The sequence below is a fragment of the Camellia sinensis genome, chromosome 11, assembly GCF_055761805.1.
Source record: "Camellia sinensis isolate YWXY chromosome 11, ASM5576180v1, whole genome shotgun sequence".
NCBI lineage: Eukaryota > Viridiplantae > Streptophyta > Magnoliopsida > Ericales > Theaceae > Camellia > Camellia sinensis.
Window position 1 is genome coordinate 154,142,511 of NC_138971.1, and position 13,342 is coordinate 154,155,852.

At 34.1% G+C, this 13,342-nt stretch overlaps 1 protein-coding gene across 2 annotated transcripts; it reads right to left on the reverse strand.

The window, feature by feature from the left end:
* Window positions 1-604: 604 nt before the first annotated feature.
* PKP3 (plastidial pyruvate kinase 3) lies at window positions 605-12,487 on the reverse strand. 2 transcript variants are annotated; one of them, XM_028254118.2, is made up of 12 exons: window positions 11,894-12,487; window positions 9,506-9,754; window positions 8,131-8,296; window positions 7,755-7,889; window positions 7,517-7,627; window positions 7,316-7,404; window positions 6,220-6,282; window positions 5,347-5,522; window positions 1,921-2,023; window positions 1,300-1,448; window positions 993-1,101; window positions 605-902 (listed from the first exon to the last, which is right to left on the reverse strand). In XM_028254118.2, the coding sequence occupies exons 1-12, from the start codon at window positions 12,113-12,115 to the stop codon at window positions 786-788; spliced, it is 1,689 nt and encodes a 562-aa protein (XP_028109919.2). In that variant the 5' UTR covers window positions 12,116-12,487; the 3' UTR covers window positions 605-785. The 2 variants fall into 2 exon arrangements, with proteins under 2 accessions (XP_028109919.2, XP_028109920.2); XM_028254119.2 differs by lacking the exon at window positions 7,755-7,889 and having other exon boundaries at window positions 11,894-12,445.
* Between the last annotated feature and the right edge of the window lie 855 nt (window positions 12,488-13,342).

Here is a 13,342-nt window from a genome sequence, read left to right on the forward strand (position 1 = left end):
CTTCTAATCCTATCCGAGAATTCAGCATAACATGCTAATTGTTATGTTGAAATATTTCATGACACTGATGCTAGTATAACTGCTCCTACAATAATAAGGTCTCGAAGAAATTCATGAAGAAAAAAGGCAAATCCTACAAGATATTCTATAAATACGGTTTCAACTAAGAAGAGTTCTAACCAAAAGGAGATCTCTCTGCACATTGTCACTAATTCAACCCACAAATAAAATGCATCCCAGGGGCTACCAAAACTTTGGTATAGATTCTAGTCTGATCAATTAGAGGCAAAATTTGACTTCAATGAAGTTCATAAAAGCAGCAACAATCATAATGTTCAATAAAGTTCAACAAAACTATTCTCAATTATGATAGTTAGCACAAGGTAGACTGAGATGGTATTAGTCAACTGCACAGAAGATTCCTAGCAAGGACAAGTTCTATGATACGAGCACAAAATGAATATCAAAAGATCCCAAGGCCAAGACTTAAATAAAAGACATTGCTCTATATATCATAAATTTGAAAACATTAACGGCATTGGCAATGACAATAAAGAAATTTAACAATTCAATTATCAGAATACGCAAACAATTGATTGCAAAATTTTGGGGAAGGACTGTTATGCTATAATAGAAATTTTCAAAAGAGTAACATTTTTATGGGGTTTCCTATAATTTTTTCTGCAAACCACGTGATTGTTGGAAATTCAAAAAGGCAAATGATCCTGATTAAATATTAATACATGAAACAATGTCTATTAAGGAAATATCTCTTCAAAGGGAAGCTAATCAGCTTGAACCTTACGAACTTGGATGTGATGAGTAGATGCCCGGCGCCAGATAGGTTGTGCCCCACTTTGGACAAGAGTGACGTGCTCGCCTTCCTTCAACAGACTTTTACTCTAAACCATGGACAATACAGAAGAGTTTAACAGTTTACCTAGACAGAGTAATAAGTGGAATAAGAAAGTTATTAGGAGAGAGTCACTAACCTGTAGCAGTTTTAGAGCTCGAGAAAAGGTCTCCTCAGCATCGTCAGAAAACTGCATATATATGGGCATTACACCATGATAAAGAGCCAGCCTCTGCTTAACCCTTTCTCTGCAATATACGAACATGTATCATCAAAATTGAAAATATGAGAAAGAACAGTACTATGTCAACCATTCTAATACTGCAAGGTATGTCCCATGTCTGTATTAGTTATAAATGTCATAATCCAAATTACAGAACTTACTAGAAATGAAAATCAAATAATTTGCAAAGAGCGTATCATGAGCTGATGCTATCTGAACTCACTCATTTGTAAAGGCAAAGATTGTCGAGGAAGGGCGATAATGGCTTAGAAGTACAGCCATGGAACCCGTTCTTGTGAAGACAATGATGGGAGTTGCAAGGGTGTTTGCCATTGTGGTGGCATGAAAAGCAAACATTTCACCCATATGACTCTGTAATTAAAAATGAAAAAAAAAGAAAAAGAAAAAAAAAAAGAGTTCGTTAGAAATGTAACCTTATTTTAGAGAAAGCATTATAACTATAAAAAAAAAACAATAAATAATGCTTAGGAAAAAATAATAAAATCCCTCTTATTTAGCACCTCATTCAGCCCAGGAAAGTTAGACGTGGCGTCGCTTTTTTTGTGGCAGGCTAAAAGAAGTGCACACGTGATGCACACGATTATCACATAAAAAAGAGAATTATGACAACGAGAAAGGAAACATTGGGAGAATCAGTTGACGTCGAGTACAATTTTGAAAATTTTGAAATCACCATTAAGTGCTTATCTCCTTTTTGGGGGGGTAATTATATGAAAATAAGTACCATTTCACATAAGTATATGAGGAATACCAAAAACAATGATATGATAACCGTTCCTGGGAAAAATGGTGGCTTGGCTTTCCATGTAGTACTGATACACACCTTATGGGCAGTAGATTGTCCTGGAGGATTAAAACTATCAGGTAGACTAGTCTCAGTCCTCAATGCCACAGTATGCATTACTTTGACCGCTTTCAATGGATACCTGGAATCATGTCATAATGTGAGATTAAATGAATCCTAATGAAGTAACAAGCATCATATTTAGCACACATTGACACATCCAATGTTTTTAAAATTCCAAAAATAAATTACACTAAATATAAACTTAATTTGCTATGATAATGCTAAAGATGAAAGATTAGAGCAGTGTATATATGCATAAAGCATAAAATTAAAGAGAGAGAGAGGGGGGGGGGGGGGGGGGGACACCAATAAACATGCTCATACATTATGTAAAAGAAATTTAATCATGCCACAATAAAAAGCCAGCCCCTCTGAGTGAAGTAATTCACATATCCAATTTGCTGATTTTCTATTCTGACTTAAAAATCTTTTACATTCAAGCAAAATTGCGATTCACCAGATTTAAAGTTCCCAATTAGATCTCATTGTTCTGATGTAATAATTAATCCAACAAAAATACTGTACTGTAAACCAATAACAAAGCTGGGTTTCCCAAGAGGCAAGTGTAAAAGTGTTACTGGTAAAACCAAGGCTAGGCTGCCTATCTCTAAGCGTGCAAAATTTAATCAGATCTGTGATGTAGGACGAGTAAGGATTACTTTCCTACAAGTAGTGAGCCCGGTTTAAGTATATTGGCAACAGCAACAATAGACTTATAGGGCTGGATTTGGTGGGATTTTGTGACTGCAGAAATATTTAAAAGAATAAGAGTTTAAGGGTTTGTAAAAGGGTAGGGTTTTGGGACTGAAAACACAAGTGTTTAGGAGCAGTTGGGTGGTTGTTCTAAACACTGTGAATAGTGACGTGAACAGTAACCTTGTTGGATAGAAATAGAAGAAGAAGACGAGAAAAAGAAAGAGAAGTGTTTCACCCTCACAAGGGATAGGTCAATCACACAAACATAATCTCAAATTTTCATAATATTAACTCTGCTATTGAATCATTGAGATTACACATATATTTATAGGCTAAAGACTCTCCTAATTCTATAAGGACTATTTCTCAAATTTAGAAACTAAAATATATAGCAACTACTAATATTCTAGACCAACTATGACTTCAAATTCTACTTTAATCATAAGAGGAAACTTTAATGACTTCTAATTCTACTTCAATATCAAAATAGGAAACTTGGACTTTTGGCCACTAAGATTATTTTAGACGTAATAAAACTCATATTTAATAACCCATTTAATAACTTGACCCAAAATAAAACTCATGGGTGACCCCTACAACCCATGTCCAACAATTATTGGAATTACCATTATACCCATAATTACTAAAACCTATTATAATGACATCAAGATTAAAAATTATTCCAAATCTTTAATTCTTGATGCCTTAAATGTGCTTCATGTGAAATTCCAGATTTGCTCTTTTTTTTCTTTCCATGATCTTCACCATTCTCCCCTCCATTCGAAAAAACTCGACCTCGAGTTTTATAATGTTGGAGTATAAGGATTATAGAATTTTGCACTTGTAACCATTCAACTTGATTGTTTGGAACGAACAATGAGAAAATCAAAAAGTTCAATGTTGTCATCACTCCATTAACCGCATCGAATTTGTCAGGAATAATAAACTCAATGTGAACTTCATTTTTCTTTTGAAGAGTAGAAAGTTCAGTTGCATTCTCATCGTTCTCTTTGGCTTCCTTGGCTTTAGAACATTGATCATAATGATCTTTCACACTTTCTTTAGTAAGCAAATTAATTTTCGCCTTCCTTTCTTCAATATCCTCAATATTAGCAGCATGTTCATCTTGTTCTTTCATAGTTTCTTCAAAATCTTTAACACTATCATACTCTTGTTCTTGGATATTAGTCTTCTCTAAAACAGCAGCCAATAACATCTCCATGGAAGCTTTCAATCCATTTAAAGTTGTTTTGATAGTATGCACATCACTCTTTATTGTTGCAACATCCTCCTTAATTATCGCAAAATCCTCTTTTAACATCGCAACATCTTCCTTAGTAGCCTCATAATCTTTTGAGGAGGCTTCGAACTTGGAATTCAATTCAGCGTTTGTCACCATCGTACTCAATAAAACAACTTTGTCAAAAAAAAAAAACCCAAAAGTGGTGGAGACTAAAAGTAGGATCTTGAAGCCCTGATACCAAACTGATGTAGGACGAGTAGGGATTACTTTCTTACAAGTAGTGAGTGTGGTTTAAGTATATTGGCAGTAGCAACAATAGACTTATAGGGCTAGATTTTGTAGGATTTTGTGACTGCAGAAATATTTAAAAGAATAAGAGTTTAAGGGTTTGTAAAAGGGTAGGGTTTTGGGACTGAAAACATAAGTGTTTAGGGACAGTTGGGTGGTTGTTCTAAGCACTGTGAACAGTGACGTGAACAGCAACCTTGCTGGATAGAAGAAGAAGAAGAAGACGAGAGAAAGAAAGAGAAGTGCTTCACCCTCACAAGGGATAAGCCAAACACACAAATACAATCTCAAATTTTCATAATATTAACTCTGCTATTGAATTATTGAGATTACACATATATTTATAGGCTAAAGACTCTCCTAATTCTATAAGGACTATTTATCAAATTTAGAAACAAAAAATATTTAGCAACTACTAATATTCTAGACCAACTATGACTTCAAATTCTATTTTAATCATAATAGGAAACTTTAATGAATTCTAATTCTACTTCAATATCAAAATAGGAAACTTGGACTTTTGGCCACTAAGATTATTTTAGACGTAATAAAACTCATATTTAATAACCCATTTAATAACTTGACCCAAAATAAAACCCATGGGTGACCCCTACAACCCATGTCCAACAATTATTGGAATTATCATTATACCCATAATTACTAAAACCTATTATAATGACATGAAGATTAAAAATTATTCCAAATCTTTAATTCTTGATGCCTTAAATGTGCTTCATGTGAAATTCCAGATTTGCTCTTTTTCTTCTTTCCATAATCTTCATCAATCTGACTAGCTAGATGTATTTTAAACAGTTAACTGAAATCATCCAAACAAAAAATATGATGGTTCTAAGTGTGAAGTGTCTCTTCCTAGGAGTAGGAAAAGGTGGCTTGAACACTTAAAAATTTAATTGAGCCAAGCTCAAACAAGGTGATACTCAGTTGGGCTTAAAAGAAGAAAAGCACACCATGTGAATTTTTTTCTTGAAGGAACTCAACCTACGTTGACGTGGCAGGCAATATGAAATCACCATATATTGACGGATGGAAAATCAAATCAAAAGTTTTACTTGATGACCATTAGCTTCACCAAATAAAAGTGTAATTGCTACATACCTACAATCGGAAAATGAAATTTATTATGGATGCAAGACGTGTGAAATGAGGAAACTTACTTTCCATGGGCAGTTTCTCCTGAAAGCATGACTGCATCAGCACCTTCCCGTACTGCAATTGCAATGTCAGAAACTTCTGCTCTTGTTGGCGTTGGATGACCAATCATGCTTTCCAGCATATTTGTCGCTACAATAACTGGTTTCTGCATGCTGCGACACCTTCTGATGATGTCTTCCTGTTTACAAAAGAACATGGCAATTATTAAATTGTCATCCTGATTCTTTAGCCAGAGAAACTTAAAAATGGAGAACTTATACTGCATCTGACAGCATTTTAGCTGAACTAACAAGAACACCATATTATAATAACCATATACAGCCTTTGGTTTGTGCACAGAAGTAAAAAGGCCTAAAAATTGGTCAACAGTGCAGCACCCACCCCATCATTTGGAAGACCTTCTTGAACTGATAACCCTACTTTCTCTTAAATTATAGTGATAATTATACCATTTTCTAATTCAATATTATGTTCAAGCAAATAACTGTGATACAAATGTTACATTCCTAATTATATTGACATTTTTCCAACTTAAAAGGCTTCTTCCTAAACAAAAGAAAGATCACACACTCACATGCACAAAAACAAAATAGGGTCGGGAAAAGAAAAGAAAAGAAAAGATACCAAATCCTTCAACCCCCAGTCTCCAAAAAAAAAAGGACAAAAGAAAACTAGAAACCAAAAACCAAAAACCAAAAATCAAAATACGAATAATTCAATAGGGCAAACCATTCTTCCACGAAGTTTATTTTAAAAAAAAAAACACCCTATTAAGACTATTTATAGGTTTTCATGTGTGCTCGTGTGTGTGCGTGCGCGCGCGCGTGAGAGAGAGAGAGAGAGAGCAAAAAAGAAAACTTGTTAGAATCAATTACCTGCAATAAAGGGACATCCTCAATTGGAAGTTCAGCTCCAAGATCTCCACGAGCCACCATTGCCTATCAGCAATTACAACCACAAACCTTACATGCTGACAATATGGCATCAACAATCTAACAATACACCAAAAGAAAAAAGAAAAGAAAAAACACTGCAATATGAAGTTCATCTAGCTGCAGCAAATAATTTTCACCTTTCAATAATGACAAAGAAATGAACATGTGTGCAAGCATCAGATAATAGCCAACAGAAACACCATGATATATGTAAAATTACTTTTGAGAAACAATTGAATCATAAAAGAAAAGAGAGGATATGATTTTTGTGTAATATGCCACACATACAATCGCATATACATGCTGCTCTAAGTTAGAATTGTGATAAATGAAATCCAAGAATTTAACTTTGAACATGGGATTCTTACAGCCATTTTGTTTGCTTATAGTTACTTTAAAGCCATTTTACATTTGGAATTTCAAGGGAATTGGTTTTTTAATTAAATGGGAAAAAAATTCATACAAGTTTTTCATTTGAGAAAAATAGCAATAATAAAAATAAAACGTTGACTTTTTTACTAACAAAGAAGAGCACAAACATACACTGCCACAATTCACATAAGCAAATCCAAGAAACAAAGCAATACAACAAGTCCTCTGGGAAATTGTGTCCCTCTAAAGTGCAATGAAAATTGGCTCTTCATTCATGTGACAAAATATCCACATAAGGATTTGCAAATAAAAAAAAGGTATTGCTATCAAAATTTTTGCTCTATCTATTTCGATCTTCAACTTTGAGAGTATGTATGTAATCTATATATACATGCTCATGTTTGCATACACACACACACACACACACACATGAATGCATACAGGTTTGTACACATGTTTCAAATCCATAGCTCAAAGAAAACAAATATATGCTAGACTAATAAACAAGTTTATTTCTAATATCTTTGAGATTTAAAAAGTTTATTTATGAAAAAAAGAAAAAAACATGTTTGGCACCTGAATGAACTGGTCAGTAGAAGGCATAAAAGCACAAACTCGCAAGCATAAACATTTACAAGAAAACATTACAAATACCATAACTAACCCCATCAGATGCAGTAAGTATTGAATGAAGATTTGGTATAGAGTCTGCACTCTCAATTTTTACAATCACATGAATATCTGCATTGCAGCCTGCAAAAGAAATTTGTAAGTTCAACGAAGGGAAAAACAAAACAAAACAAAACAAAAAAACAAAAGAGAACAGTCGAAGTATCCCTTATACGAAAATGGACCAAAACATTACTTCTAAGATAATCTTTCAACTCATGGACCACGTTGGCATCCTTCACGAAAGAAACAGCATAGAAATCAACTTTGTTGTCCACCCCAAACTTGATATCTTCCCAGTCTTTGTCTGTAGAGATGGCATGAGCAGGTGGCAAATTATTAGATACTACAAGCTCTTTTGATAACATGAAAGAAGACAGATTGAAAAAAAATGCTTCATATCAACAGCGGTACAACATAAAAACTAAATAAACCTGTTATCGAAGGCAGAGTTGCACTCTTTCCACGCACATTTAAATGTCGCCTTGATTTTAGTTCTCCACCATCAATTACTTCACATTTAACCGAATCCTTTGTCTTGGATTTCACAGCTAATGACATCATCCCACCTAGCAAAGAGACAGATTTATTAACTTCGATTATCAAGTAAGCAAAATGACCATTTAATTCAAAATGTTTGGTAACCAATAGAAGAAAAACAAACTAGTGATGATGATAAAAAGTAATCAAAGGATGAAAATCACAGGTAACATAAAAGCGCAAACTCAAGTCCAGGGTATAAATTTTCCAATGCAAAAATACATGCATATTTATAGGAGTTCGCCTATGCAAAGACAAGGTCATACTTACCATCAACCAGTATCGTGTCCCCAACTGCCACATCATTGACAAAGTCATCATAATTTACGCTGACAGTATTTTCGGTGCTGACTCCCCTTTTAATAGTGAAATTGAACTCTTGCCCCTCCTTGAGCATGATTGGTTGAGGTACATCTCCACTTCTGACCTCAGGACCCTGCAGCAAGAAGGTTAGAATGTAATACAATAATTGCACTTGTGGAAGTATAAATAATAAACAACATATTACGAGAAGATGGAATAAAATATTTTACTGAGCCAACTCAACAAAGGGCAGAAATGAACAATTCCTATTTAATTGATAGAAAATACATTGGAGAAAAAATCTACATAGCGCGCCCCTCCATTCAATGACTCATTATTACCTTAGCATTCCACATGGACTGTGTTATTTCAAGATGGTACACATAATATGACAGAGCAGCAAAGCTATTTTCCAAAATCAAATATTTGAGCAATAAAGAGAACAACCCTTTCAAATGGTTCGTCATCAAAGAAGAGGGATCCTATGACTGTTTCCTAACCTAACAACTCTACATTGAACACACTCTTTTTCAACCTATAATGAATTGCACCGTTAACTTTAGCTTCCATAAATCAGTCAACTGAAAGCATTGCTCACTGGCATCAGTAGGTAGAGCTGACACAATAATGCAGTTGATAACCAACAATGTATGAACTCCTGACATATGCTCTATTGTTTTGTAAGAATGTGTACATCCTATAGGGTTTGAAGTTTGTTGTTGAAGAAGAAACACAAGTGAGAGATTGTTCCAATCTCCTACAATTAAAGTTGTTTGATAGAGATTGCTTCATGGAAGGCTCTTTAGCAATCTAAAGTTCCCTACAAGGTGGCTTTCTTCAGGTGGACTGTCATCTTGGAGAAGATCATCTTAACCATGATGATCTGATAAGCAAGTGTCAGTCTCGCCCCAGTTGGCGTTGTACATGCAAAGGTGCGGCGGTCAATCATTTGTCATTGCATTATCTGGTCACAGTTGTGGTCAAACTATGTCCTTTCTTTGGGATTCACTGGGTTAAGGATTCTTCTGCTGTCAAGGCATTGTCTTCATAGGGTGAAAAGAGGATGAGGAGAATGGCAAGGCCACTTATTTCTCCAGAAAAAAGGAAAAATATTTCTTTCTTTTTTTTATCATAATCAAATTGGTTTATTGTTCCAAGTGAGGAGAATGGCAAGGCCACGTAATTCTCCAGAAAAAGGGAAAAATATTTCTTTTGTTTATCATAATCAACTTGGTTTATTTGTTCCAATTGTTATGCTAGTAACAATGTTAAAACTCATATTAGTAATTGTAGAAGAAAAATGTGACTAAAGAAATAAAAATTTTACTAAAAACAAACATACCTTGGTGTCCAGCATTATGGCCACTACCTTGTCTTCGAATTGAGCATTGTACTCCTTAACCAGATCAATGGTCTTCTGGTGTGATGCATGGTCCCCATGTGACATATTTAAACGTGCCACATTCATCCCAGTTTCTACTAGTTTCCATATCATCTCACGTGAGCTTGTGGAAGGACCTATTGTACACACAATCTTTGTTTTCCTTTGGGCATTTGAGGTTGTACTTGCCTGCTCCACAGTATCACTAGGCTGAAGCACAATAGAAGAGTTCAATTTATCTAAAAAGATTAAAGTTGGGGTTAAATGTTATTGCATAAAGAGAATGAAACATAAAAGAATACAAACAATTGAGGTAGACTGAAATCTATGTGAAATAATTTATGTACCTTCCACGAAAGTCAAAGAGCTCTCCACACCTAGGAAGCATAGATACGGATACGAGATACAGATACGACAAAACTTAAAAAATAGGATACGGATACGGCTGGGATACGTTTGTGAAAAATACATTTTTTAAAATTATTAATAGTGAGTTACACATAAGTTAAAGAACGTTGAGAAACCACAACGTAATTTTATAATGCAAAATACTATCTTTTAAGAATTTTGTATTAATTTAAGCTAGTAGCTTGTTTACTTTTTAAATTTTTAATAGGTCTTGCAAATATTTCATTTCAATATCAAGTTTAATATATTTATATTACAATAATAGAATAATTCGCAATTTGTCCCTATGGTTTTTTCCTTTAACACTAGTGAAAAATATTATATTCAAGTTTACTTGCTTATTTATTTATTGATATTTAATTTTACCATTATTATATTCTCTTGTTAATGCTTGCTTTCTATGTAGTTATATGGGACATGCATGAAATAATTAAGATACATCAATTTGATAAATTCTATTATTTAACTCACTATACTCTTCTTATCGAAGAACTTAACAAAATATTAGAAAAATATTCTTATATTTATACTTGCAATTATATTATATTATATTATATTACTATGCAAGAATGTTACAATTCTAATTTCATAAAACAAGTAAACATGACTTGGAGTATCCGATACTTCAAAATTAAGTATCCGATACTCCAAAATTAATGAAAAAATAATTAAGAAGTATCCGATATTTTTAATAAGTATCCGATACGTATCCGCGAGTATCTAAGGAGTATCGGTATTCGATACGGATACGATACGGATACGTCACCCTATTTGAAGTATCCGTGCTTCATAGCTCCACACATATGAATCCCATGAATTCAAAATTATTTGCCACTTGAGATTTGAAAGAACCAAGGGGTTGTAACCTGTGTGGCTAGCCCTTTGGCCACCAAGTAAGGGGAGGTCTTGGATTCCATTCTTAGGAGTAGAATAGGGGACAAGACTTAGGTGCTTGCAAGAAGAGGGTGATGTTAATCTAAAAACTAACTACTAACTTTTGCCGATCAAAAAAAAATGAAGAAATGGTTCTTCAAAGCCCTTGTCTATCTATCGCACAATATTATTTCCCAAGTCTTATTTCCTTGCAAATCTCGATAAGGCCTAGAAATCCCCTATGTTACATGGATTCTTCTAAATTTGTGAAGTACCGTACCCATGTAAAACACTTGACGGATGCTTCTATTTGCACCACAATTCTAACTCATTACACCTGTCATTTCTAGTTTATTTTTATTACAATTTTATCCCTACATAAAATTACTTTTACGCACTCACACAAAAATGTGGAACCCTAATTTCTCTACCTGCCCACCCCTTCCCACCACCTGCTACCCTCCTCTGCCTCCCTCCACCGCCTCCCCAACAAGCCTTCATCATCCACCTTTCTATGCCCCATCCCCCACCGCTGTTGGCCACCCCCAAAACCCATCACCCTCCCTCGCAACCCCTCCTTCCCCTGCCAACTACCACCAGCAACTCCCTCCTCATCACTCTATTTCTTCCCCCTCTCTGCCACCCTCCCCTCCCCTCCTCTGCCCCTCCCGACCCCCCACTCCTTCGCCACCACCTCCTAATTTATTTAAAGACTTGTTAATTACTTGTCATAATTATAAAATAACCACACAATCTATGCGGTTTTCTTGCATAAGTATTCAATCTTGGAAACGCATATTTCTGGAAATAACTCATGATTCTCAAAAATCTTAAACCGAAAAAAATTACAGAATACCGCAAATCACACTATGGGTTGAAAAAATTAGTACCAATAGCTACAATGATATATATGTCATACACATGCATGCATGTACAGAAAGTTATGAAAAGGGTGAGAATGAGGACTCTGTTTCCTAATTTTGAATTTCAGCAAAACCCAGAGTACAAAATAGTTTGAAATCAAAATAGAGGGAATAGAAGAAGTGTGAATTAGAGAGAAAGTCTCACAAAGCCGTTAAGAGGACCGTTCTGGGACGAAAGGTCAGCGTCATGGCTCTGCTCGGCGATCTTCATCGCCCGAACCGCGAAGCTTTCCTTGCACATGCTTCGTTTTCGGGTACGCGAAAGAGGTAAGAAATCGGTCAAGTGTTTGGATGAGAATCGATCAGAGAGCTTGGTGGCTTCGGATTTCAAGGCAGACATTCCCGTGGGAAGATTGATCGTCGCCATTACAAAACAAAATCAAATTATACAGAAACAGAAACAGAAACAGAGAGAGAGAGAGAGAGAGAGAGAGAGAGAGAGTTGAAGAGAAGAACAAAAATGAAACTCCTGAGAGGAACAGAGAGAGAGAAAGGAAGGGGTTTTGTAGCAGTTTTTGTGGTTGATTACGAGAAGGAAGACAAGGGGAGGCGGAGGGAGAGACAGAGAGAGAGAGAGAGTAATGTATTGTATGTGGCGTGGGTTTATGTGAAAGAGTAGGGCGACACGAGGAAAGGAGTGAACTTCGTTCAACGAAACAAACAAGAGAGATCTTGCTGCACATTGGACAGTTGTAGTAGGGCTGGACCACCCCTCTCCAATCTTTTTATCAAAATTTTTATAGACTTTAATATATATATATAAAATGAGAACAAAAAAATTTTTAAAAAAAATCAGAACTTTTTTAATAAAATAAATTTTTAATTTTTTCAGTTTAAATTATAATTTTTTAAATTTGAATTATCAACCTATTTTTGTTAACTAAAATTTACAAAAAAATAATGTTTTAGTCATTAAATTTTATCTAATTGTACATAAAATGTCTAAAATATCAATTTTTGTTAAGTTTAATGACTAAAATATATTTTTTCCTTATCGATTTTACTTAATGAAAATAAGTAGATGGTTTAAATTGAAAAAAATATAAAAGTATATAATTTAAATTGACAAAATTAAAAATTTATAATTTATTTTATTACAAGGGTTAATCCTATGATTTTTTTAAAAAATAATTTTTTAATTAAATTTAAATTTGATAAAAAAAATACTAGTAAAAATGAAATCTAATCTATTCATTAAGTGAAGAATGAATTAAATTTTTCATTAAATTTTAAATAACTTTTAAAAAAAAATTATTAAATTATTAAAAGATGAAGGGTTTTTTTTTTTAATCAGAAAAATAAGATGGATTGGAGATCAATTTTTCTTACTTGAATTGTTTAAAGGTCGTTTGTGTGATAAGTTACGTAATTTTTTTATAAAATGATCAAATAAATTATTCTTACCATTGAAGGTGAGTTATATCAAATTCAACATTTGGTCTAAATTATTAAAATAAATTTGATTGAAAAAATAAATAGATGTATACCATATGCACTTACCACTTGGAGATACCCTTGAACATTCCTCACACTACTAAGCATTCGTGTGAGAAGAAGGGTTGAGGTTGGGTTTGGGACTATTTTAGTTATAAAA

What these genes read in the sequence shown, in the direction of transcription:
- PKP3 (XM_028254118.2), bottom strand. Translation starts at nt 12,115, where the DNA reads ATGGCGACGATCAATCTTCCCACGGGAATGTCTGCCTTGAAATCCGAA. An exon ending in CCATAATGCTGGACACCAAG is followed by an intron (nt 8,297 to 9,505) that starts GTATGTTTGTTT and finishes TTCTTGCTGCAG; the next exon opens with GGTCCTGAGGTCAGAAGTGG. An exon ending in AACTCTGCCTTCGATAACAG is followed by an intron (nt 7,628 to 7,754) that starts GTTTATTTAGTT and finishes CCATCTCTACAG; the next exon opens with ACAAAGACTGGGAAGATATC.